The sequence below is a fragment of the Protopterus annectens genome, chromosome 7.part0 (assembly GCF_019279795.1).
Source record: "Protopterus annectens isolate FY-2018-M chromosome 7.part0, PAN1.0, whole genome shotgun sequence".
Taxonomy (NCBI): domain Eukaryota; kingdom Metazoa; phylum Chordata; order Ceratodontiformes; family Protopteridae; genus Protopterus; species Protopterus annectens.
The window spans coordinates 1,276,810,303-1,276,837,441 of NC_056739.1; the positions used below are offsets into that span (position 1 = coordinate 1,276,810,303).

The window sequence follows — 27,139 nt, forward strand, 5'->3', positions numbered from 1 at the left end:
GCATTCCCCACCATGGACCCTACCTCTAATGCCTCTTCTTCTGACTCAGCACAGCTTCAAAACTCTTCACAGTCAGCTGAAAACAATCAATCTGGCCGCATGGAATATTCCTTAACTTCACAACAGACCATACTCTCCAAGGAGGTGCAGGATGTCATTTTGGAGGCCAGAAGGCCTTCTACTAGAAAAGCTTACTCCGCAAAATGGAAACGGTTTTGTGCCTGGAATGAGAAAAAGGGCCAGAATCCTGGAATACTGAATTTACCTCAAATATTACAGTATCTAGCTGAGATGCTAAGCAGTGGACTTTCATTCTCCTCCATCAAAATCCATGCCTCAGCCATTTCTGCAGAATGCAACACTGATCCTCCTTTATTCTCTCACCCCCTCTTAAGACAGTTCCTCAGAGGGGCTAAGAATATAAAACCCCCAAGGAAACAACCAGTACCTGCTTGGGACCTCAATTTCATTCTAGAAAAACTGACCTTACCTCCTTTTGAGCCAGCTGCCTCAACAGAATTGCAATATTTGTCCTGGAAAACAGCCTTCCTTCTGGCTATCACCTCAGCTCGCAGGGTATCGGAACTACAAGCCCTCATGGCTGTGCAACCTTTCATCATTTTCCATCAGGACAGAGTTTCCTTACTAACCAATCCGTCCTTTATGCCAAAGGTGGTATCCAGGGTAGCTTTGAATCAGGCTATTCACTTACCTACCTTTTACCCTAATCCTCAAAACAAAGGGGAGAGACTACTACATTCCTTGGACATCCACAGACAGCTGCGTTATTATTTGGACAGAACAAAGCCTTTCAGAAAATCAGAGCAACTCTTTGTGTCCTATGCTACAGCAGCTCAAGGGAAGCCAATTTACAAACAGACAATCTCAAAATGGATAGCCCACTGCATACGCTTTTGTTACTCTTTTCATGGTAAAACTGTACCTGCAGGCATCAGATCTCACTCCACAAGGGCCACAGCTACCTCTGCAGCTTTCCTCAGAGGGGTTCCTACCAAAGATATTTTGGAAGCAGCCACTTGTAGTTCTGTGCATACCTTCTCCAAGCACTATCACCTACCATTATACTCCAAAATTAGAGCAGGCTTTGCCACTGCAGTCTTGCAGGGCATCCTGGCTCCTCCTAGTTCCACCTAGTGCCTACCACCCCTTTTTTAGCTTTGGGATTCTACCCATCTGTTATGACTGCAGCTGTGTGCACGATGAACATAGTACAGTTTTGTACCTACCATAAATGTAGATATTCGAGTGCTAATACAGCTGCAGTCCAGGTTTCCCTCCCTCCTTCCCCTCTTGGGACAGGCTTATTGGCTAACACCTCCTCATACAACCTGATTGGGGTATTCATTTATGGTGTATTTGCTTGCAACTACTGTTTTTTGATTATATTGCATTGCATTATTACATAAATTTATGTATTGCCTTCCTTCTGGGGGCACCTGACATCTGGGGCAAGAAAAACTGAAGAAAATGGCGTCGGCTGGTTCTTTTATACCCCTGTCGCACTGACGTCAGGGAAGAAGCAACGACAACCGACGCCGGACCTAGACTTTGGAATTCGGCCGACCGAGGACCCGCCTGACAGCAGGAAAACCCATCTGTTATGACTGCAGCTGTATTAGCACTCGAACATCTACATTTATGGTAGGTACAAAACTGTACTATACTTTGAATACCCTTAGGAAGCATTTTAAATGGGAATGTCAGGATTTTCCACAGTCTAAGAAAAGAATCAGGGAATTTTTGGATTTGCCTCAGCATAAGCCTCTGGCTATACCTCCAGTTTTGGAAGTTGTGGGTGATGTTTTCTTGGAAAATTCTGTTCCTCCTGCCCCCAGAAAACTGGATAGGTATTATAGGGTTCCTGAATCCCATCAATTCCTTTTTAAAAACCCTACTGCTTTTCCAGAAATTATTTCTCAAGGTCCCAAGGGTGTTAAAGCTACTATTGCTAAAAACCCTGTGCCTTCTGATAAGGAGTCTAGGGCCTTAGACAGGTGGGGTAAAAAAAGGCTGTACCTTTGCAACTCTTGCCATTAGATCCATGAATTGTCTTGCTTAAGCATCAGCAGCATACTTTGGAGACTATTAAGGCTAAACTTGAAGATATTCCTTCCAGGACGGAGAACAAAGATTTACAAGACTTACTGAATTTTGCCACTTTAGATTGTGGTCGTAGTGCTGCGGTAGCATTGTCGCCTCACAGTAAGACATTGTCCTGTTCGATTCTCAGCTAGAGCGTCTTGTGTGTGGAGACATGCGTGAATGGGCGTACCTTCGTTGAAGGTTGTGCGTCGGGGCCGGCAACTCGGCACGTCAAAATCTACTGCCAATCATTAGCGGACCGGAGTTCCGCTGTGGCAACCTCTAACCGGGAAAAGCCGAAAGACACAGCAACAACTGAATTCTGCCACTTTAGTTAATAAGCATTCACTTCATTGTGCTTTTCACACGTTGGAGACTTCCTGCAGAGCAGCAGCCACTTGTTCTGTAATTAGAAGGCATGCTTAGCTCAGGGAGCAGCCTCTTTCTGAACCTGTTAAGTCTAAATTGCTGGATGTTCCTTTGCACCAGGACAATCTTTTTGGTAAGAAGGCCGAGGAGGTACTGAAGAAGTTGGAGGATAAGGCAAAATCTATGCAAGCTGTAAAAGATTTCCTTCAGGTTCAGCCTCCTCGGTTTAGTAGGCATTATCCTTCCAAGAATTGGTCTTTCTCTGATCCTAGCAAGCAGGGTCGCTCTAGGCCTAGGAGTTTCAGATCTTCCAGAGGGCAGCCTTCTGCCCCTCAAAGGGCTAAGCAATGGCATTCTTCTTCTGCTAAATCGGGGAGTTCTAAGCCAGCTCCCCAAAGCAAACATTCTCAATGATTCCGGCCTTCTTGTGCCTACCTCTGTGGGCTCTGGGTTTCCTTTGGGGGGAAGGTTAACCAGGTTCGCAGAGGTATGGTCTACCATCACAGATGACAAATGGGTGCTCAGTATAGTAAACCAAGGTTACAAGTTTTACTTTCACACCTTCCCTGTTTTACAAGGGTACCCAGACATACCCAGAACTCTCAGGGCAGAGGTAGAAACTCAGAATTCTTCTTTACTGACTATGAGGGCTATAGAGCCAAGACTTTTTCTGGTACCCAAGAAAGGGGGCACCTGGCACCCTATTCTGGATCTGTCTATTCTAAACACTTTTCTGGTGATTCCCAAATTCAAGATACTCACCCTTCAACAGTTACTACCAATGCTGGGCAATAATTCATGGCTGGTAACTTTGGATCTAAAGGAGGCTTATCTGCACATCCCAATAAGGGAAAGTTGCAGGCAGTTCCTTCGCTTCAGGGCTGGTAAGCAACACTTTCAATTCTCTGCATTGCCCTTTGGCTTATCTACTGCTCCCGGAGTTTTTACCAAGTACCTGGCTCCAGCCATTGCTTTTTGCAGGCAGAGAAACATTCAGATTTATCCTTACCTGGATGACTGTCTCATTCAGGCAAACACCCCAGAACAACTAGAAAAGGATTTGGATTTTGTGAAGAACACTCTCACTTCTTTGGGTTACACCCACAACGAAAATAAGTCAAAGTTGGTTCCTACAAGGGAGATTGTTTTCCTGGGAGCGAGTCTGAATACAGCCACCCAGATGGTATTCCTTCCTCAACAGAAGCAAGAAGATCTTTCGGCTTACTTCATGAACTTGGCAAGCATGACCCAGCTCTCTGCAAGTCAATTCCTGCAAGCACTGGGGTTCATGGCTTCATGTATTTTGATGATCCCATATGCAAGGCTGCATATGAGAAAATTTCAATAGTACCTCAAGAATCTTTGGTGTCAGCACACACACACAGCTTAGAATTGATTCTTCCCCTGATTCCCTTTCTACAAATGGAGTTCCTCCGGTGGGTGACAGCGTGTTCTCAGAACAAGGGTCTGCCTTTTCGCCCACCGCCTGCCAGCCAGACTCTCACCACAGATGCCTCAGATGTTGCATGGGGGGCTCATTTGGAAGGCAGGGGCATACAGGGGACTTGGAGCAACCAGCAGATTCATCTGCACATAAACTTAAAAGAATTGATGGCAGTGCAGTAGGCCTTGATGGCTTTCAAGGAGCTGCTCTACCCTGGGAGGCTCACCCAGACTCTGCTACACTTTGCTGTGAAGGAAAGGGTAGTTTGCTTTTTATTTGTTGTATTTTGTATTATTATTGCCTTTTTATGTTTTGAATACTGTGATTTGTTTTCTTTACCTTGTGTTTTACTTGTATTCTGCTATTAATTGCATATTAAAACTTCGAAAGAGACCACAGCCCTGTCTCTTGTGAGTCAGGCAAAAATTAAAATTCATCAATTAAGGACTCATACATAAGACAGAAGAGGTCACTTAAGGTTAATCATTTGGAACTGAGGGGGTGGAGCTAGGAATTAAACCTTCTATTTAAGGGGTAAAGTAAAACATTTCAGAGCTTTATTAGAAAGGCTCACCCAGACTCTGCTACACTTTGCTGTGAAGGAAATGTTAGTTTGCTTTTTATTTCTTGTATTTTGTATTAGTTTATTGCCTTTTTATATTTTGAATACTGTGATTTGTTTTCTTTACCTTGTGTTTTACTTGTATTCTGTTTTTAACTGCATATTAAAACTTCAAAAGACACCACAGCTCTGTCTCTTATGAGTCAGGCAGAAATCCCCCGCACCCTGTCACTGTTGTGTTCTTAAATACCACTGTCTTTCTAGTTGCCTGCCTCTTATGTTAATTTCACCATATATCTCATTTCCTCTCTGCTTTCACTGGCTTGTGTGAGTAAGCACAAAATTATCATTTTGTGAAATCACTCCCCTTCAGCTATTTAAATTTATTGGCCATTCTACTGTATTCCATAGTACCGGAATACAAAAGTGATCACCCCCTTTCAGTCTATCTTGCTGTTTTAAAAATAGTGACTCTCCATTAAAACTTAACTTTTTAGACAGGTAAAACTTAAGTTACCTACTTTCACATCTAACTTCTCTATTGCACACTGCAGTGTTTAGGATAAACCATTTTTTTTTCATCTTACCTTTAAGCATCCCTGTGACTTGCACTTGCTCTAATCTCTACCTCCCTGGACTACATGAAGAGACATGGAAGAGCTCTTGGATCATGTGGCCCAGGCAGGTATGACTCTAGCCCTGAGTAGCATCCTGCCTTCTCCCAGAATGATGCCACAATATAAGGACAAAATGATTGACTTCAGCAATTGACTGAGCTTCTGGTGTCATTCAGAGGGGATCCAGTATCTGTCTGCCTGGGACAACATGATCGACTAGACCACGATGCTTTGCCAGAGATGGTCTGCACTTGTCGCCTCTGGGATTCAGGTTACTGGCTAAGGCTCTTGCCACCCCTATAGTGCCTTTTTTAGGCAATGTTCAAAGGACAAAGCCACCACAGTAACAGGTACAAGCATGCAAAATCTGAAGGTAATGCTACTCAGTGCTAGAAGTCTAAACCTCAAAATGCACTCTGTAGAGGCACTCCTAAAAATGGAGAACATCAATATCTGTGCAGTAACTGAGATCTGGTTCAAGGCTCCAGAGAGCACCCCTGCAATACCAGGCTACAACTCTTACAACACTTTTCGGCCACCAAACCAGGATCGAAACACTAAAGGTGGAGGAGTGTCCATATTCACCAAGCATATTCCCACCACCAGGTTAGTTGCCCAGCACAATGCGTCTGAAACTCTCCAGGTGCAACTAACTCTAGGTAAGACTGCAGTCCAAATTGTAGCTTGATACAGATCCCCCACCATGCCCCAAGATTCTCACTGCACCTTTCTAAACATACTGGAAAATATTAAGATACAACCAAACACCCTAATACTGGGTGCTTTCAACTACACTGCTATTAACTGGGAAAACTACTTGTGTACCAACACCTTTGCCCAACAGTTCTTGGAATTCATAAATTCCAATGCCCTGGATCAATTAATCCATAGTCCCACCAGGGACTCCAATATCCTAGACCTGGTCATTACCAACATGGGAAATCGATGCCCCACACCTATGGGCACCCCCTCGTTGGTCAGGTCAGACCATAAGCTAATCAACCTTAACATCCACATCCCACCCCCACCCCCCCAGTAAGGAGACCTCCATAATAAACTTCTCCAAAGCCAACTTCATGTCACTCAAGTCAGAAGTTACAAAATTCATGACACCTATGCAGACGGGAACTGAAAGTTCAACTGCTGAGTCCTACACTAAGGCACTGTACGAGCACATCCACTCATGCATAAATTGTGCCATAACCAAATAGAACCAAGATGATCGCCTCCAGAAAAAGGAAGCCAATCCGGTGGTCCCCTTTCATAAACAAACTTTACAACAAAAGGAAGAAACTGTTGCAAAAAAGAGGAAAATCCCAGGATGCAAAAAAACTCCTTTACCAGCCTTCGTAAGAAGCTGAGATCCCTCATAAAATCCTCCAAAGCTAGTTCCGAAAATAAAATTGCCAAAGATTCCAAAGACAACCACAAGGCATTCTATAACTGTGTCTAGAATCTAAATGTCAATACTCAGATCTTCTCTGAGCTACAACAGAATGGCATTAAATATACTGATCCCAAGGATATTGCCAATATCCTGGCAGATCGATTCAGTGCCAACTTCAACCCTCCACTCCCTAAATGGCCTCTCTCAGTACCGGAAGATTGCCAGATTCCGGTAGTAACGGCCAGGTAAAACCACACTCTTCAAAGCTAAGAATACAGCATCCAATGGACCAGATGACATCCCGGGCTGTGTACTACATGAACTACAAAATGAACTGGCACCTCACCTAAGTGTCATGTTTAATCATATCCTCACCTCAGGCTTTGTGCACACTGAGTGGCGCACAGCTACAGTTATCCCACTCCACAAGGGGGGGATCCACCTTGGATCCAGGGAACTACTGCCCCATCAGCCTGACGAGCCTGATCTGCAAGGCCATGGAAAATATTATCATGGAACTTATAAACAAAGACAATGGCAACCTTCAAACACTGGACCTCATCCAGTTTGGGTTCTTGAAGGGCCGATCTTGTCTCCCGAACCTGACTGACTTCATTGAATCAGTCTCCAGAGCCGTGGACGAGGGTAAGGCAGTCCACACAGCCTATCTGGACCTCGCCAAGGCCTCTGACACCATCCCCCACTCTGGAATTATAGATAAACTTAGTAACCTGGGCATTAATCCCTACGTCACTCGATGGGTTGCCAACTGGCTTACTGACAGAACCCACACTGTAAAAGTAGCTGAACCCAAATCCAGCTCCAGATAAGTGACAAGTAGAGTACCTCAGGGTTCAGTCCTGGGACCTCTCTTGTTTGACATCTACTTCTGTGAAGTACAGGCCAACACTAAGAGACTCTGGCAAACAAAGTTCGCAGATGACTGCAAACTGGGAGCCATTATTGAATCCCCAAATGATGTGGATACTCTACAAAAGGGCCTTACAGAAATAGACGCTTGGTGCCAGAGCCATGGGCTTAAGCTCAATGCCAAGAAATGTATAGTTATCCCCTTTGGGAAAAAACATGTACCCGTGAATTACCACATAGGTGGCAGTACACTAAACACTGAAAGTGTGATAAGAAACTTAGGGACACAGGTGGACAGTGGTCTCCACTTTCAATAACCACATCGCCACAACAGTCAGGAAATCCTTGTATGTGGCACACCTCATCACTAAGGGCTTTTCATCCAGAAAAAGGAAGTCATTGTCCTACTGTACTCATCCCTCATTAGACCCATTATAGAATACAACGCCTCATTTGGTATGTACCTCACAAGATATCTGCAACAACTGGAAAGGCCGCAGAAATACCTCACTAAAAGGATCACAGGTCTAAAGCAGATGCCGTATGCTGACCGCCTTAAAAACTTCAGCTATACTCTGTCGCATATCTTCTACTCCGAGGTGATCTCTGCTTAACATACAAGGCCATGTCAAACCCAGAGATGTTGGACATGCTACACTTAAAGAAATCCCATTCCCTCAGAGCCACACGCTCCAGGGATCTAAACCTTATCATCACAATAAACAAAACATGCTGGAGGGATAGGTTCCTGACCCAGAGACTCCCCAGACTCTGGAATACACTGCCCATACATGTCAAGCAGAGCACCTCTTTGGCTCTCTTCAAAAGGAACCTTGATGATTGGATGGGAGAAAGGACGTTCACCCTGGGGATCACGTCAGTCGCCCTGCTAGACAGCGGTCCAGGGAAGTAAATAGTGTGGGAAGATATAGCCAGGGAATTGCTATGGCCAGGCTTGTGTAGGCCCTAGGGCCAATAGCCTAGTACCAACCTATGAACCTATGCTGATCAGGACAGACAATACCACAATCATGTGGTACATTAACTAGCAAGGGGGGACTCACTCTTACCCCTTGTGCAGACAAAGCATGCGACTATGGTCCATAACAGCATCTATGGGCTTACATCTAATAGCCCAGTATCTCCCAGGGAGGCTAAACTCATTGGCGGATCATTTGAGCAGACATGTTCTGGATCCTCACAAGTGGCAACTGAACAAGGACATTTTCCATTGCATCACTCATCATTGGGGCACCCCACAAGTGGATCTTTTGTCCTCTCACACCAATCATCTCCTTCCAACCTTCTGCACCAGGGAATTTCACAACAAATCTTGGAGGGTGGACGCATTGTCCTTCCCATGGGCACAGTTTATGCATTCCCTCCTCTGCCTCTTCTTCCCAGAGTGCTGCTAAAGATAAGGGACGAAAAACCAAAGGTTATTCTGATAGCTCCAGATTGGCCCAGACAGCATTGGTATCCCCTCCTTCGCAGCCTTTCACAGGCTCATCCTTGGCATCTTCCCCTGGTACCATATCTGTTGGTTCAGGGAGGGGGAAAGTTCCTTCATCCTCATCTTCAAACTCTGCATTCAACTGCCTGGCTAATACTTTAAATCTGGTGGTTGAAGTTCTTCATGATGCCAGGAGGCCTAGCACCGGAAGACCTATGCAGATAAATGGAAGAGATTTTGCTCTTGGATGCTGGCTAAAGGTGAAGACTCTTCTCATCCTTCTCTTTCCCTCATTCTTGACTGCCTAGCAGGACTGCTTAATGGTGGACTTTCCTTTTCTTCAATCAAAATTCACAGTTCAGCAATTTTGGCTCATTGTTCTTTTGAACAACCCATTTTTTCTCACCCCTTGATAACAGTCCCTGAGGGGAGCTAGTAATCTTAGACCTCCCCGAAGAGCTCCTACTCCTGCTTGGGATCTTAATTTTGTCCTGGAAAAACTTACTCTGCCTCCCTTTGAACCAGCTGCCTCTGCAGATTTGAAGTTTCTATCCTGGAAGACTGTTTTCCTTTTAGCTATTACTTCAGCTAGAAGGGTATCTGAGCTGGAAGCCTTAATGGCAGTAGAACCTTTCATTATTTTTCACTCAGATCAAGTTTCCCTGAGAACTAATCCCTCCTTCATGCCTAAGGTAGTTTCCAGTTTAACCCATAACCAGTCTATTCACCTGCCTACATTTTTCAACAACCCCCAAAATAAAGGGGAAAGGATTCTGCACTCTCTTGATGTGCATAGGCAGCTGAGATTTTACTTAGACAGGACTAAATCCTTTCGAAAATCTGAACAGTTGTTGGTTAGTTTTGCTCCTGGGGCCCAGGGTAAAGCTATTTCAAAACAAACCATCTCCAAATGGATTGCTCATTGTATTCACTTTTCTTACCTGCAGCATGGAAGGTTCCCCCTCAGGGTATTAGGACCCATTCTACTAGAGCAGCCTCTACCTCTGCAGCCTTTCTGAGAGGTGTGCCTACTAAGGACATTCTAGAAGCAGCTACTTGCTCTTCTGTCCATACTTTCACAAAGTATTACAATCTACCTTTGTTTTCTAAATCCAGGGCTGGTTTTGCCTCTGCAGTTTTGCAAGGCCTTCTTACCATCTCTTAATCTGTGATCCTTCCTCCACCCTTTGTCATTTTCCTGGGCTTTGGGAATCAACCCATATGTGAGGACTGCAACAGTGAAACACGAAGAACATAGTACAGTTGTGTACACTTACCATAAATGTAGATGTTCGAGTGTATTCACTGTTGCAGTCCTGGTTTCCCACCTTCCATTCCCCCTTTTGTCATAAGGCACAGACTATATACTTTTTTATTTTTTGTATGACATGTGTCCAGGGTGCTACCTTCTTGAGTTAGCCTTCTTTTGGGGGCTCTTGACAGTTAAGGCAAGAAAAACTGAGGAAATGGCGTTGGCTGCCTTTATACCTGACTTTCTGACATCCGTTTTTACAAGCGGTGGCAGACGACGTCATATACCAAGGACACTGATATGCGGGCCGACTGAGGGCTACCGGGAGCCAGATAACCCCATACGTGAGGACTGCAACAGTGAATACACTTGAACATCTACATTTATGGTAAGTGTACACAACTGTACTTTATGTACTCACCATAACGTTCCATGTTTGTTGTCCATCTCACCATTCATTCTTACGACCCCTACCTCCTTCCCCTGTCCAAGGACTCCTAGAGGACCTGGTGGTGATCTTTCCTCTTATACATCAGCTCCTTTGACTCTGTTTTCTCCTTGACATGGGGTCATACCTATGTATTACTCATTAGTTTTGTTAGCAGCAAACAAGATCTGGAGAGTTGCACCACTGCATCATGGGATAACTGCCTTTCCACTAGGCAAGTTTGAGACTTCCAGCTTTGTATTTGGCTGGCTCCGAACCTATCCTTGTAAGAATGAATGGCGAGATGGACAACAAACATGGAACGTTGTGGTGAGTACATAACTTCTTTCTTCCTTTTTATGGTTTACTTGAACACACTATCGAGTGGTGGAGTGATCTTGTATGTAGTTGCTTCTTTTCTTTATTTTTGTCATGTTACATTTTTCCACATTTGTTGTTTCCGTAAAGATACTCCAGAAAAAAATAAGTGCGTTAAACATGCCCCCTTTAACACAGAGCAAACACACAAACCATCTCCAAATACATACACTTTTGAAAAAAATTCTTACAGTGTCTGTATTCCCCTTCCAGATGTAAAAAAACAATGTGCATGCTTTCAATAAATATTAACCTTTATCCTAAAGAAACAGTGCACTGGTTACCCCTACATAAATAGAGACTTCTATTTGCTTAACTATTCACTTCCCAGTTTCAGATGTAATTTAACGTCTTGCCAATATTCCTTTAGTTAATTAAATTGCACCTCGAGGGATTCACTGAGAGCATATTGTTTTGTTTAGCTATTTGCAAATATTTTAAATATTAATTACAATGTGCCTTGTAAATTTCAGTCAGATCGCACTGGTCAGACTTCTAATGATTAATTACCTGCACATACGGGCTGCTGGTCTTCAAGTAAAAGCAAGTGCTAATGGAAAAGCAGCTAGTAACTTTAGAAAGGTAAGAAAAAAACTAGTCTCTCTTGTTTTTCAAGCCTTTTTGCTTAAAGGGACTTTTCTATAGCGTAATCTAACAGCATTAATCTAGACAGCCTTTTCTATAAAAACAGGGGAAGCCATTATCTTTTAATTTTATATGTAATACAGTCAGTATGCTTTTACAATCCCCACAGCATCCCAAGATCCACACCATTGTAGTAATTTTAACTTGCATCTTTCCAGCCTTTCCTCCCTTTTTACAGTGTTAAGCATTAGGACATTACAACTGAGAAGTACTTTCTCAGTTCATTTCACTGTCATATTCAGCGATCAGTGGTAGAACTCATCTACCACACATTTAAAAATACCTTTGACTGCGTACTATACAGCTCTACTATACAATGTAACAATTAGTGTACATCATGAAATTTTTATGCAAATATTAATAAGAACAGAGTCAGTTTTACAGTTGCTTGAGCAGTCCATTCAGTGTTTTTCTAAATTTTAATGACATAAAGTGGGTTTATGCTTTACAGTTCTCCTTCTGGTTTAACATGGTCAACAAGCTTCCAGTAATTTTCTGCCACTTCTTGCAGAACCATGCTTCACATATCTAAATTATATGTAACTGAATTGTTGCTGGTCTTCTTCCTGATCATTTTGGTCTCTTAACACCAGTCTTTGGTTCAAGTCTAGTGTACTCCTAATTATTCTAATCACTTTTATGTTATCCCATGAAAAATTGAAAAATGTATCGTGGGCAAAGTCTTCTCTACTGACTTTTTTATTGTTAGACTGAAAAATGTAGTCCACTTTGGCTTACTGTCTCTTTCTTTGTTGTCTAAACTTTTTTTTATTTCCTTCATTGCTCCTTCTGCTTCCAAAAATATATTTAATCCTCCAGGAAATATAGTGTGAAGATAGCCGGATATAGCAACTTAAACCCTACACTTGCCCTCAACATCCCCTTGTTTCAGTGATAAAATTGCTTCTTTTTCTCCTGGTGTACAGTGAAGGTTAATTTTCCATAAGCACTCTAGTGTCCCCAGTTTAAATACTTTTCCCTTCTGTCACAGTTGCTGTGTTGGCTGCTATGACTATATCTTTACTGATGGAGGTCTGTGCTGCTTTATGATGTCCAGATTTGTAGCATATCCTCTCAGTTAATGACTCCTGCTGTGGAACACCAGTCCATTTGCTTCTCTGTACTTTCATGATGTCAGTGCAGTTTTTTTTTCTTCCATTTTCTCTGGTACAGCAAAACATGTTGTTTTACTATGTGCTCCATCTTTTAACTCTACTGTCTTTTTTTTTGGGGGGGGGGGGCTCTTCTTGAGAAGACTTATGTTCAGCTATCTTTTCCTTTATTTCAGTCTCTGATTTCTTCAGTTTTATCAGCTCATTCAAATAGCTACTCAAAGCTTCTTCTATTTTTGCCAGACGTTTTTGTTTCACATTATATATTCCCTCAGTGTCTCACTTATTTTAAACACCTCTAAGTGCATTTAATTTATGTTTTCCTCTAAAGTACTGGCATCCATCTCCTAAACTAAAGATGAAACATGAATTGTTTTTTGATGAACAGTTGCAAGGTTATGCCCAGCCAGAGATCTTTTCGTACTTCTTCTTTTGTTGTTGATTTTCACATAGATTCTCCTGATTTCTTCTCTGCTGGCATCCAGACAGTGTAATTACTAGCCAGTAACTAAAATTCCCCAAAATTGATAACATTTCCTGACTTTTTTAACAATTTCTCAGTTTTCACACTAGGAGAGCTCTAATCAGTCTGTTGCCCAGCCATGTTGAAAGTCCCTGAAACATCCATATTCTGGTATTAAATGATATTCTAGTGGAAGAGAGCTGTTTAATAGATAGGCTAAGCCAGTAACTTCTGATGCTTTGAGTGGCCTTCAGCCCTTTTGTGCATCCCTAACCAGCACCAAATGGAGCAGATTTTCTTTCCTCTTCTCTCCACTAGGAGAATAGTCCAGAAATAATCTCATACATAAATGACCATAGACTCCTCGACACCTCCCATTTCCTCTGACCATGAGGTTCTTACAGAATGTCAAACACCACAAATCTAAAGTTGTTATTTTAGTTTTATTATGTCCTTGGCAATTCTATCTCCTCCTGCCTTAACTGCTACAGAAACCTCTCCAACTATTCAGGACATTACATCTCCAACCGTTAAGTAAGCCATGTTTGGATCTTTACTCCGTACAGTCTAACTACATGGCTTCCATTAATGTCCAGTGGTCCTGCCTATTCATCCAGGGTAGCTCAGGTCCTCACATCTCCAGAGAAGCCCAGTTCAAGAAAATCCATATAGGAACAAGTTGACAGTATTCCTATTTGGGCCTTATCTAGGGGACTATACCTGTGTACTTCTCGTGTTACTTCAGTTTTGAATTATCACAATTTTTTGACATAGGTCTCAGTTATTGTTATGTAAAAGTACACTTAACTACTATAGTTAGTTTTCACTTGGGCTCATACCTCATGTTCTTGACATCTTTGAGTATATAAAGCTTCTGTAAAGAGACCTTTTCTTATCAGACCTTCTGTCAAGGATCCTTTTCCACCCTGGAATTTATATTTTGTATTAGAAAAACTCACACTTCCCTTTTTGAGCTAGCTTCTACTATAGAGTTAAATATTTGTCTTTGAAATCGTTTTCCTAGTGTGATTATTTCATCTAGCAGAGTTTGAGTTGCTGGTTGTGTAAGTGTTCCCACCTTGGTTTAATGTGGATATAGTGTCCATCTGTGTGAGTCCTTTTTTCATGCATAAGGAAGCCAAGGAGTCTTATCTGATCTTGTCAGTTAACTTGCCTTTCTACTTTCCCAGCTGACAAGTAGAGGAGGATATTTATTGCATTTTATAAATGTTTGTAGACATCTCTGATTTTTGAGGATCAAACCAAATCCTTCAGAAAAAAAAAATCTTCATTTGTTTTCATCCTTTTTGCAGACAAAAAATGGTTATATGGTATCCAATTTACACATAGGCAAGTGATTCACTGACTTCATTAAAGTTTCCTGTGAAAATGACAGGAAATCCAAGAGCAGTAGCTTGCTCTCAGATCTTTTTCCACATTGCAGCATTGGATGAAATATCCCTAAATATGAACAAGTACCTGTTCATTCCTTAAACCTCCTTACTCTCCCTGCTCCCCTCCCTTTTAAGTTTCTCTCTCCTTACTCCCTATCTAAACATGTCATAACCCTGTTTTTTCTATCACTTCATATTGCATTTCCTATTTGTATTATAGTAGGTTGTCTTTAATTTGTTTAAACTGGCTAGAATTTCTCTAAATATTAAATCATTGTCCTATTAGTCTATCTGTTTTTAACCAATGTTTTCACATTCTATCTGATTTAGTATAGTTATTTAAACTGTAGATTTTTTTGAAGATTGCTCTTAAAATGTTTTTGTAATACTTCGGAGCTCTTCTCCCCGGGCCTCTGTTGAAAATGGGCAGCTACCCAGTCAGACTTTTCCAGTAATCAAATATCAGTAAATAAATTATATTTGTGCAGCACCTACATTGACTTTTTAGAAAGTTTTCACATGACTCATAAGCTGGATATCTTGCCTAAGTCTAGGTCTTCCTTCAGGACCACAGCATTCAGAGATATGTTCCCATGAGGGAGACTAGCCAGAAAAATTAGTCTGGAGCACTGTATTGCAGTTAACGAGACTTGACCTATCATACTAGTTGCAAAAGTTATGTATTTGCCATAACAAAGGATATTGATGATCAAGTATGTACACCCACCTTCCCTTAGCCCTCTTAGTCTAGAGGTTTATGATTACTTTGTTTACTTTGAATGGCACGCCAGATATTTGGAGGGAAAGGTATTAAAGCAAAGTCTTATGGATAAAAGAGAAGGGTTAGTAGCCTAGGAAAGGTTTAAATGCCAAGCTACCCAGCGTCTGACAACATTAGTCCTGCACTTAACAAAGACATATCTGCTCATCGATTTCTGTTCTAATGGTAAGTACATAACTTTTAATTGTTCTTCTGCAACATGTTTTGTGTTTCCTGTCTTGCTGGTTTAACTCACTGAGTGGATGGGGGTCAGAATGAGTGGCACATCTGCTGAGTGTTGTCTTCCAGCCTGACAAGTGACATTATGGCATGTGTCTTTTGGAGTAAAGGAACAAGAGAAAGGAAATGCAACTCTCTTCCTCTTATGTTGACCTCTTGTAGATGTACTGATGAATCTGTTATTTATTAGTGATATTATTGCTGTTATTAGTAATTATTGAATGCATATTATATTATGTTATTTTTTCTAGGTTTATGTTTAACCGTAGAATGAAACTTTCTCCGAACAGCTAAACATCGAACCCTATTCATCGAATGTTCATTCATCGAGCATTCATTTCAGCGAGCATGTGAGATGGGAAAAGTAACTACTTGGCCAACACTTCCCCTTCTCACACACCACAATATTTCAAACCCACCCAGGAGGGGGCTTCACAAACCCCCTAACTACATTTAGCAACTCAGCCGGCCTTAGGCATAGGCCAACTAGGCGGCCGCCTAGGGCGCCGCTCTAGTAGGGGCGCTTTTCCAGTAAATTGGATGGTGTAAATAGACCAGAATGGGGGCACCGGGAGGTGTGGGGGTGCTATGGAGCCCTTTTGCCTAGGGCACCAGTTGACCAAAGGCCTGTCCTGTCTGATATCACACTACATTGGGGAAAAGGGTTTTGAAATACTGGGATGAGTGAGATGGGAACTGTTGGCCAAGTAGTTACCTTCTCCGTCTCACATGTTCACTGAAATGAAAGTTTGATGAATATGGCTCAAGGCTTTAGCCATTCGATGAAAATTTTATTCGATGGCTAAACATAGACCCATTGTTTCTTTAGCTATTTTATTATATTATTATTTAGGATTACTTTAGTTTGTACTTTCTTTATTATGTTTCTTGTTTAAGTTTTCCTAATGGATTAGGTCTTATGGCTGGCCAGTCTCTATGCTAAACACTAAGAAAAGGTACTTATTGAGCTCCATAAAAGAACAGAATTATGAGAAAAGAAATTTCCTGTTTGCAAGTCGACTTTTGTCTAGTGCCCATGATTGGGTTACAATTCCACACACCTGTGAGAGCGTCTGTATGCTGAAAAAGAGAATGCCAGTGACCGACTTCCATCTGGCGGCTTATATCCCAGTCAAATGTGTGTTCTTGCAGCAGCAAGCCTGTCGCTTAAACGTACTACTCGAATAAGTATGTCACACGAGTGTTCTGTCTTATTTGTAGTGTATTGTTGACTCGTTTTGCTTAGTATATAATTTTCCTGTTAGTTCTTTCTCTATGCATTACATTTTAAATCATTGTACTGCATTATGCAGTGTACTGTTATTCTGGAGTTTATGTTTAAGTAAACTAAAAGTCAACCTCTTTCTCTTTAACAGGAATAGACTTCTTTTCTTTCTTCCAAGGTGATAATCAGGTATGTTGTATCTCTGAAAAAACATTTTATTTATGTGTAAAATGTTGCATATTTACAGGAGAATATAATTTCCAGTAGTGCAACTCAGATTGCTTTTATGTTCAGATACAACTTAGAGTAAGCTGATGTCCTTCAAGGATGCATCTGCAGTCCTTACAAATGGGTTGTCCTGTCGTCAGGCAGCCCTTCGGTCGGCCGGATTCCAAAGTCTGGGTCTGGCTTCGGCTGGTGTCGCACTTCACCCGACGTCATAGCTGCAGTTTTTCGGGTATAAAGGCATCAGCCGACGCCATCTTCCTCGGTCTTTCTTGCCGCGTGGCGCCCGAAGCAGAAGCTGTTCGCAAGTGCCGGTCGGTCAGAACCAGAGATTTCATACCGAATACTACTTCGAAGACTTCTAAAAAGCTAAGTACCCCGTTGGGGACTCTTTCTTGCCTCAGCCGATGTCAGAAAAAGTGAATAACTGTTTAACTTGTGGGAAACAAATACCTCATAAAGATTTCCACTCTTACTGCTTACCTTGTTTAGGCCCAGACCACGACGTAGCAGCTTGTCTAGCCTGTGCTTCTTTTAACCGATGGACGCTTAGACGTCGGTCAGAATTTGCAGAACAGTTTTTCGGCTCTGAATTTGCTTATATCATGCCGTCGGACCCTCCGACTTCACAAATTACCAAAAAACGCAGGGAAAAGGACCGACACTCGCGGTCCGCGGTTTCGGCCGAAACCGCGGTTAAGCCAACCGCGAGTGTCTCGGTTTCGGCTGAAACCGAGCAAACGGTTCTTCCCCTGGCCGAAAACATGCCTTCTACCGAGGCCTCTTCTAGCCTGCTGGAATCGGCTTCTGAAATCCAACCTTCTGTTGCGGTTTCTCAGGAATTAGCAGACACTATTCCCTTGGATATTTCAACCCCTGCACGTGGAGCTGCTAGGCCTCCTGCAGCCATGTCTATTAAGGCCTTTGCCAGGGCTAAAGAAGCTAAAGCTTCAAAAACGGTGCCTGTTAAACCCCCCTCTCACAGGCCCAGCTCCAGTTCCCATATGCTTTCTTTGGCTGAGGATCTCATTTCTTTAATTCGTGGCTCCCAGCCTCATCCAGACAGGGCCTCTCATCCACCTCCAGAGAAGAGGCCTAGAGCAGAGCCCCCTGAACCAGTATCCACAGATGACTCCTCTGATGACTCAGAACATACAGACCCTCCTGAGGCTCCTTATTCCCCTTACGAAGACTCTGATGCTGAAGAGTCCATTCCTTCAGCCTCTCCACCTGAGGAATTTTCCTTTGGGGAAACCTTGCATGCTATGAGGGAACAATTTCAGTGGCAGGGCAAGATTTCTCAGACTCCAGAAAAAGGCTTAGAACCTTTCTACATTTGCCACAGCATAGGCCTTTAGCTATACCTCCAGTTCTTTCTGTTGTAGATGATGCATTTAATGATGCTTGCACTGCTCCTGATTCATTACCTCCGGCCCCTGCTAAGCCCGATAGGTTCTACAGGGTCCCGGACACTCATCACCATTTATACAAGGCTCCTTTTGCAGATCCAGAGACTATCTCCCAGGGTCCTAAAGCTGTAGCAACTACATCTGCTAAAAACCCCCTCCCCTCTGAAAGGGAATCCAGATCCTTAGAGAGATGGGGTAAAAAAGTTTACACTTCTGCTACTTTGTCAGCTAGAGCTTTGAACTGCCAATTCCATATGATTCAATATCAAGAGTTTATGCTTGACCAGTTAACTAAAAAGCTGTCCTCTGAAGAATCTCTAGATAAAAAATATGTTCAGGAAATGGTACATAACATACAGCAGGTTAGTAACCATTCTTTAAAATGTGGCTATGATGCACTGGAGGCTTCCTTTAGATCAGCCATGACTGGCACAGTTATCCGGAGACATGCATGGTTGAAGGAGCAGGCATTACCAGACCATGTCAAATCTAAGCTTTTGGATGCACCCATGGACAAGGTCAATTTATTTGGTTCCCCTGCACAGCAGGTACTAAATAAGATGGAAGAGAAGGCGAAATCTGTACAAACAGTGAAAGATTTCTTACAGGTTCAACCTCCAAGGTTTAGCAGGAACTGGCCCTCCAAAAATTGGTCCTTTCCAGACTCCTCTAAGACACAGAGAGGCAGGAATAGGCGTTCAAGAGGCAGAAACCAATCCAGGGGTGCCTACAGGGGACGCCAGTGGCAAGGTAACAACCAGCGAGGCACGGACGCAGCCACCACCACTACAACAACACAATCACAGTGACTTGGATGTGGCACCGCCTACCAGGGAACAACTGGAAGCACCCTTAGGCGGAAAGCTAACTTTATTTTCAAAAAACTGGCATTGCATCACAAGGGAAAAATGGATTTTGCAAACTATAGACCAAGGTTACAGGTTCCATTTCCATACTCTACCAGGAAAGAGAGGAATGCCAAACCTACCACCTACTCAAAGGGCAGAGGCTCTAAAGCAAATATCTCAATTATTAAGAATGAGAGCTGTGGAAAAGGTACCATCTATGGAGCAAGGAAAGGGATTTTACTCCAGACTCTTCCTGGTACCAAGAAAAGAGAACAAATGGAGGCCTATTCTCGACCTGTCCACTTTAAACACATTCCTCATTGTTCCAAAATTCAAAATGCTGACCCTACAGCAGCTTCTTCCCATGCTGGGCAAGGAGTCTTGGCTGGTAACTCTAGATCTCAAGGAGGCATACCTGCACGTCCCCATACGACCAATTTGCAGAAGATACCTCAGATTTCTTGCAGGATCAGAGCATTATCAATTCTCAGCATTGCCCTTTGGCTTATCTACTGCGCCCAGAGTGTTCACGAAATGCCTGGCATCAGTAATTGCTCATTGCAGACTTCAGGGATCCAAATTTATCCCTACCTGGACGACTGCCTGATTCAAGCGGACAACAAAAGCAAACTAACAGAAGACTTACAAAGAGTCATTTACCTACTGCAAGCCCTGGGATATACAGTCAATATAAAAAAGTCAAGGCTGACTCCATCCCAAAGAATAACTTTTCTGGGTGCAGAGCTGGACACATCAAAACAAATGGCATTCCTAACTGCAGAAAAGCAAGAGCAACTACCTCTCTACTTCTTGGCATTAACAAAGCAGAACCATCTAACTGCAAGAAAAGTACTGCAAGCCCTAGGCTTCATGGCATCCTGCATAATTCTGGTCCCTCATGCCAGACTGCATATGAGAAAGCTACAGTGGTACCTAAAGAATTTGTGGTCCCAACACAAGCACAGCCTAGAAGCCAAAATTCCAATAATCCCATGCCTGAAACAAGAGTTCCTATGGTGGGCTCAGGCCTGTCAATCAAACAAAGGATTGCCCTTCTGCAACAGTCAACCAAGCCAAACCATCACGACAGATGCCTCAGACCTCGGTTGGGGGCACACATGCTGGACAAGTGCATACAAGGCTTATGGACTCAAGACCAGCTGCGCCTGCACATAAATCTAAAGGAAATGCTGGCAGTAAAATTGGCAATCCAGTCATTCAGACCATTTCTCCAAGAAGGTCAGTTGATGATAAGGACAGACAACACCACAGTTATGTGGTACATCAACAAACAGGGAGGCACACATTCATATCCTCTATGCCGGCTGGCACTGGACCTATGGGATGTGGCTCTGAGCTACAACATTCAGTTACAAGCAATTTTTGTACCGGGAAAAGAAAACATTCTGGCAGACATTTTAAGCAGAACTACCACAGATGCCCACGAATGGATGCTGCATCCGGACATCTTCAAAGCCATCACAAGAGAATGGGGATTACCTCAAATAGACTTATTTGCATCCCCACTCAATCACCAGCTAAAGAAATTCTGCACAAGGACGTACCACCCACTTGCTTGGAAGGTGGACTCCCTATCTTTCAGTTGGAAAAACCTGACAGCTTATGCATTCCCACCACTTCATTTGATGCACAAGGTGCTTTTGAAGATCAAAGAGGAACGTCCAAGGATCATTCTGATAGCTCCAGACTGGCCAAGACAACATTGATACCCATTGCTGAGGAGCATGTCTCGGGAACAAATATGGACACTGCCCCTGATCCCATCCTGTCCTATTCTTCCATCAAGATACATGCATCAGCTATTTCAGCAGAATACAGCTTGGATCCTCCTGTCTTCTCTCATCCTCTGCTCAGACAGTTTCTGAGAGGAATTAAAAATGTAAAACCTCCCAGGAAACCACCATTGCCAGCATGGGACTTGAACTTTGTGTTAGAAAAATTGACACTTCCCCCTTTCGAACCAGCAGCAACAGCAGAATTACAATACTTATCCTGGAAGACTGCTTTCCTACTGGCAATCAACTCAGCAAGAAGGGTCTCTGAACTACAGGCATTAATGGCAGTGCAACCCTTCCTGATCTTCCATCAAGATAGAGTGTCCATGAGAACAAATCCCACATTTATGCCTAAGGTGGTATCCAGAGTGTCTTTAAATCAGGCTATCCACCTACCTACATTCTTCTCCAACCCACAGAACAGGGGAGAAAGACTGTTGCATACCTTGGATGTACTTAGGCAATTACGCTACTACCTGGACAGGACCAAGTCCAATAGAAAAACTGACCAGCTTCTGGTAGCATATGCAGCAGGAAAGGAAGGAAAATCTATTTCAAAACAGACAATCTCCAAATGGATAGGAAATTGCATTAGATTTTGTTACTCCTACCACGGAAAGAAAACTCCAGAGAACATCAGGCCTCACTCCACAAGGGCTACAGCCACTACCACAGCTTTCTTACGAGGAGTGGCTACCAAGGACATTATAGAGGCTGCTACTTGGACCTCCGTGCATACATTTGCCAAGCATTACAATTTACCTTTATACTGTAGATCCCGAGCAGGTTTTGCCACTGCTGTTTTGCAAGGGATCCTAACTACACCATAATCTCTACTTTTTTCCTCCTCCCCTAGTTTAGCTATGGTATTCTACCCATTTGTAAGGACTGCAGATGCATCCTTGAAGGACATAGTACAGTTTTGTACCTACCATAAATGTAGATGTCCGATGGGTGTCAGGATTACCCACCCACCTTCCCCTCTGTGGTACTCCTAGGGTATTTGCCATCCTTCAGCTAGCTTGGGGGGGATCTATTATGGTGTATTTGTTTGTATATATGTACTTACATGCTTATTTTATGTGTTTGCTCTCTACTATTTGGAAACTTTGGCATTTATCCAAATTTAGCCATCAAAGAGGGCACCTGGCATCTGGGGCAAGAAACACTGAGGAAGATGGCGTCGGCTGATGCCTTTATACCCGAAAAACTGCAGCTGTGACGTCGGGTGAAGTGCGACACCAGCCGAAGCCAGACCCAGACTTTGGAATCCGGCCGACCGAAGGGCTGCCTGACGACAGGATAACCCATTTGTAAGGACTGCAGATGCATTCCTATCGGACATCTACATTTATGGTAGGTACAAAACTGTACTTTTTATCTTCTGATTTAATAGTGCAGACAAGTAATTAGTGAGTAGGAAACTTAACGCAAATATTATTAACCGGCATTTTTCATATGTGGCATATGGTATGACATTGTATAACTTATTTCTAAACTTTAGCCTTTCAAACTGCTGCTGCTATGGAAAAATGTACGTTTCTGAATATTTTTTATTGTCAGCTTAATGTTTGTCTTATTTTATGTGTTGTACAAGCTGCTGTCTGTCATTAAAAAGTAATAATGCAGATCTGTACAGCACTTGTCTGTTTATTCTTAATACAGAGATTTTTTGAGAAAAGAAGGTTAGAAGTGAAAAGCAGAATGGCAATTTTTTAATTGTGGAATCGGATAAAGCTGTCATTAGGCTTAAGCTACAGTAATGGGATTGTTGTGGCATATCAGGGACCCTGTTCCAGTTTACACAGAAATTAATGTGATACCTTTGGTAGTTGGCTTAATAAATGTAGAAGGTGGTGCAGTAAGCCATCTGCATTTGTCCCCATACTATTACAGTACAGAGCTGATTATCTGAAATGTCAATTATCTGAACACAGAATTCCAAAGTTTTCAGGTAGGAAAAATCACAAAGTCTGAATATGTAAATATTATACATATTCTCTTTATCTGTTTTTTGAGCTTGTAGCTCACTTGTGTGTGAAAAATATTCTTTATTGTCCACTGGAGTCACTGAATGGTTGAAAAATGTATTCCGTGCATGCAGAAAAAGCAAGATTAGCTAGTATATGTTCACTTATATGTTTGATTATCTGAACAGTTTGATTACCCAACTACCCAAGGTCCCAATTAGTTTGGATAATCGACTCTCTCCTTTATATTTTAACTATTCTGTTTACGTGTATAGGTTTACATGCAGTTAGTAAAATGCCTGACTCCAATAAAGTGGAATGTTCTTTTTGAATGTTTTAAGCTCACACTTAAACCTTATAGGAAAACAGTTTAAGAACACGGGAGAAGAATTTTTTTGGCACTGCAGAAATAATCACTTGCTTGAGTATGTGGATGTTAAGTTATTCCTTTTGAAATGTTGGAAGACTTTATGATAAGGGGGAAGCAAAAATTCAGTACTTTGTTTGAGGATATTAGAATCTGGATGCAATTCATAATTCAGGCTCTGGAAATAGCAGTATCAGAATACTAGCAAAACATTTTGCTGATAATGCAGACGTACGTAAGTGTGTTGGTGTTAGCGGTGGGAGTGTGTTTGTGTGATTGTTAACAGGTTAGGATTAGGATTGAGTAAAAGTTAAGTAAAAGAATAGCTTTAGTGCTGTGCATGTTTGTTGGTGCATTTGTCTATGTGAGTGTGTGTTTGTGCACGTGAGGTGCTGGGTTAAGTTTGGGGTCAGAGTTAAGGTTGGCACACATTAGTAAAGTCATGCAGGGAGTCAGGGGTAAAGTCAGGGTAAGGATAACATGCATTATTAAAGTGGTGCAGGAGCCATCTTGTACCATACCTTAGAAAACCCCAATCAGTAACATTACCACTATTCAGAAAAAAATATGCCTTATGGTATTGTTATGTTTTTTTTAGTTTACACTAATCACAAAAGCTGTCTTTTTTGTGATTAATTTAATATGGGGTTTAGATATTTTTATCAGTATTGTTTGTACTATATTTTAATGCACCAATATTATAAACTTTTGGTGTTTAGGTGTCAGTGTTTTGAGTGTTGGTATTTTGATGTATTGATATTTTTCTATGTAATCGAGAATCTGGTTGACAGATTGGGAATGTACCTCAGCAAAAAAAGATGGATGAAAAGGGTTTCCTTTATTTACAAAACGGTGCATCTGCACAAGAGAGGTTTATCTTGCACTACAAGAGTTTGAGGAATGCATGAGTTGCAGTCTAATCCATCATTGCAGGTTCAACAGGCAACGGAAGGAAGTCATCAGTTACATTATGCAGCAGGATCTTGGGGTTAAGTGTTTTAGTGTAAATAGTCTGGGCATGTATAGTCCAGATGTCCTCAGCATCTGGGGGTGGGGTGGGGACAAAAGTCAGTTGAAAGAGCTGGCAGAGATAGCACCACTGTAGTGTGGTAGGTTGTCTTGAAACTGCAGCTGCTCCTGATGTTCACAAGCACTTCTGTACTGGTGTGATAAAAGGTAAAGAAACTGCCACTAAAAGAGGTTGTTAAACCATTAGTTGCTAGAGGAGAGGATTTATTGTCCTGGCATTCCATTCCAGTTAGGTCCAGGAGTCTTTTTGGTACCATTGGCCGGGGTTCACTTGGGCTGTGTGAGAGGCAGGAAGACAAGTAGGTGGTGGTGTTTGATGATATCCCAGCAGATGTTCTGATAGGAAATTACTTTGGTGATACACATTCAGCCAGGTATGGAAACTAGTATATGGAAAAGGCAATGGGGTGACACAGCAAATGACCATGCCATGTCTCTATTAGAGGCTGGTGATGAGGCTACTTTACTAGACTTTCCTTGAAAATGGAACCAGGAGATGACAGCTAGAGTTGTGAGAAACATAGCTGTCACCTCCTCTAGGATTAATTTTTACATGTTCTAAAACAACAAACCTGAATTCATGATTAATAAATTCATAAATATGCTTTAAAAGGGCATTAGTAGTCTTTCATCGTTGAATGTCATAAATTTGTTCATAAATACATTGCTTCAGTTTACGTTCTGTTTTATCAGCATAATAAGCAGGACACATAAAAATGAAGCCTAGAGGAGTTCTTTGGAATATTTTGTTAGGGCAGCATGAACTTTGGTAGCAAATTTATCTGAATGCATTGGTTCCCCCGATCTTAATGACATCGTTTTTAAATGAATGTTTGATAGATGATAATAATTAACGACCTAATAAGGGCGAATGGAGGCAGTTTTCAGTAATTTTTGTGCTTTTGATTAGTAAAGGTTTTCATTTTTCAATTGTTATATATTTAAATTAAAATAATAATACTGTTAATTTGTTACATAAGGATTTCTATGTTGGAATCTTGATTATTGTTAAGTGCGTTTTTTTGTTAATTTTTTTATGGGATGGTAACATTGTATCTTTAAATTTGAGACATCTCACATGGTAATTTTATAATTAATGGGTATTATGACCCCTTTTAACATGTCTGAAGAAGGCTGGTAATACCGGACAAAAGTGCTTACCAGTAATTGTCAATAAAGTGTGATCTGAAGTAGGCAGACTTCATTTGTCTGCAACCTGTGGGTATCGGATCAGACCTCAGATCCGAGCCGGCATTTCAAAAGCTTAGGCTCTGAGCTCCTAGCTCCTCCCTCTTACCCATAACCCCTTGCCAAGCCCTGACTGACCTCAGATTTCGTTTGCCGCTTTCAAGTTGCGACGGATTCCTGAGCTCCTAGGCAGATAAGTTGTTTTTGACAGAATAATTTTCAAAAACCTTAACTTTTTTAATTTTATTAAGAAGTGATTGTGTTAGGCTTTCCTCTCTCTTTATTTTAAACTTTTCTCGGGTTTTGCGTAGTTTGTGTGTGTGTGTGTTTGTTTGAGGCCTGTTAGGGCTTAACATGTCTGAAGCCCATAAGGCTGTATTCTCTAAATGTACGAGTGTGGCCATAAGCTGTCCCCAGCGGATGGCCACACTGTGCAATGCTTGGGGTTGAACACCTGTCATCTGGTTGTACCATTTGTGCAGGGTTCAACCCCGAGCTTTGAGGGAGCGGAGGTCGAAGCTGGTGCTGGCGGGACTTCTCCCTCCAGATACCGCTTTGGCTTCTGCCCCTTCTACTCAGCAAGCAGTTGCTGTGGGCTCTCCTCCTCCGGCTGGGACTCAACCTCCCTCTAAGATGCCAGAGGAGAGAGAGTCTTCTAGGGAGAGAGAAGAAGGAGAGGCACAGGGAGAGGCACCACAAACGGAGAGCTGAAACCTCCAGTTCAGCTCCTCCATCTAAGCGGGCCTCCCCTGTGCCTTCTAGCTTTCCTCCTCCTCGGCTCCACTCCCCTCGGTTCTCTCCTGGGCCCGAGGAGGAGGAGGCTAGCCCTTCAGCGAGGTCCCCAAGGCGGCTCTCTAGGTCCGCTTCGGTGGCCTCCACCAGATCCACATTCTCCATGAGTGAAGCAGATATGGACTGGATGATGAGGAAATTCATCCAGACCCAAATGCAAATGGGAGTGCTCCTAGCCCCCCCCCATCCGGGAGGGGCTTTGACCCCTTTTTTCGCCCCTTTGGCTCCTTCTCCGACCCATACCATGGGTTCGGAGCTGTCGCGGCGCCGGGCAGAGTTGGATCCGGGGGTGGGTTGGATCCGATGGGTCGGCGCACCTCGGATCCATCCCATCCCTTGAGTGCTTTGGGTACTTTGGACCCGACCTCTCGGAGCCGAGGACCGAGCCTCGGGTCCGAGGGAGCTGGTGTATCTTCGGCTCCGTCTAGGTCGGAGCACACCGGTCTCTCGGATCCGACGGTCTCGGCTCCGGTTCCGATCCGTGCGTCGGATCCGAGTGGGGGTCGGCTCTCGGGGTTTAGAGAAGCTGGCTCCCCCTCGGCCTTCGACGTAGTGGAAAGGGCACTGTTGAGGACTACCGGACCCCCGGTCCCTGCCACGGCTCCATCCCGCACTCCCTTGCAGTTGGGCCAGTCCCCACCAGCCGGTCCCAGGGACAGCCCGCCTCGATGTCCCAAGTAGTTCCCTTGGAACATCCAGCTGCGGAAGAGTACTCCTCGGACAGCCCCGAAGAAGTACCTCGGAAGCGTAAGTGCAAAAGGAGGCACATGGACTCCCCGAGTCCGTTATCAAGACACAGACTTGGATGAAGGGA

General features: G+C 42.9%; 1 protein-coding gene across 2 annotated transcripts in view; it reads left to right on the forward strand.

Moving 5' to 3' along the window:
• The window catches only part of PIAS1 (protein inhibitor of activated STAT 1), a 1,566,363-nt gene that overhangs the window by 1,463,029 nt on the left and 76,195 nt on the right, over positions 1-27,139 (forward strand). Inside the window, exon 13 of one of the 2 annotated variants that reach the window (XM_044077888.1) lies at positions 16,853-16,890. The exons of the other annotated variant lie outside the window; for it this stretch is intronic. Coding sequence (XP_043933823.1) covers positions 16,853-16,890 — 38 coding nt within the window. The remainder of the gene's footprint in view (positions 1-16,852; positions 16,891-27,139) is intronic. 2 annotated transcript variants of the gene reach the window in all.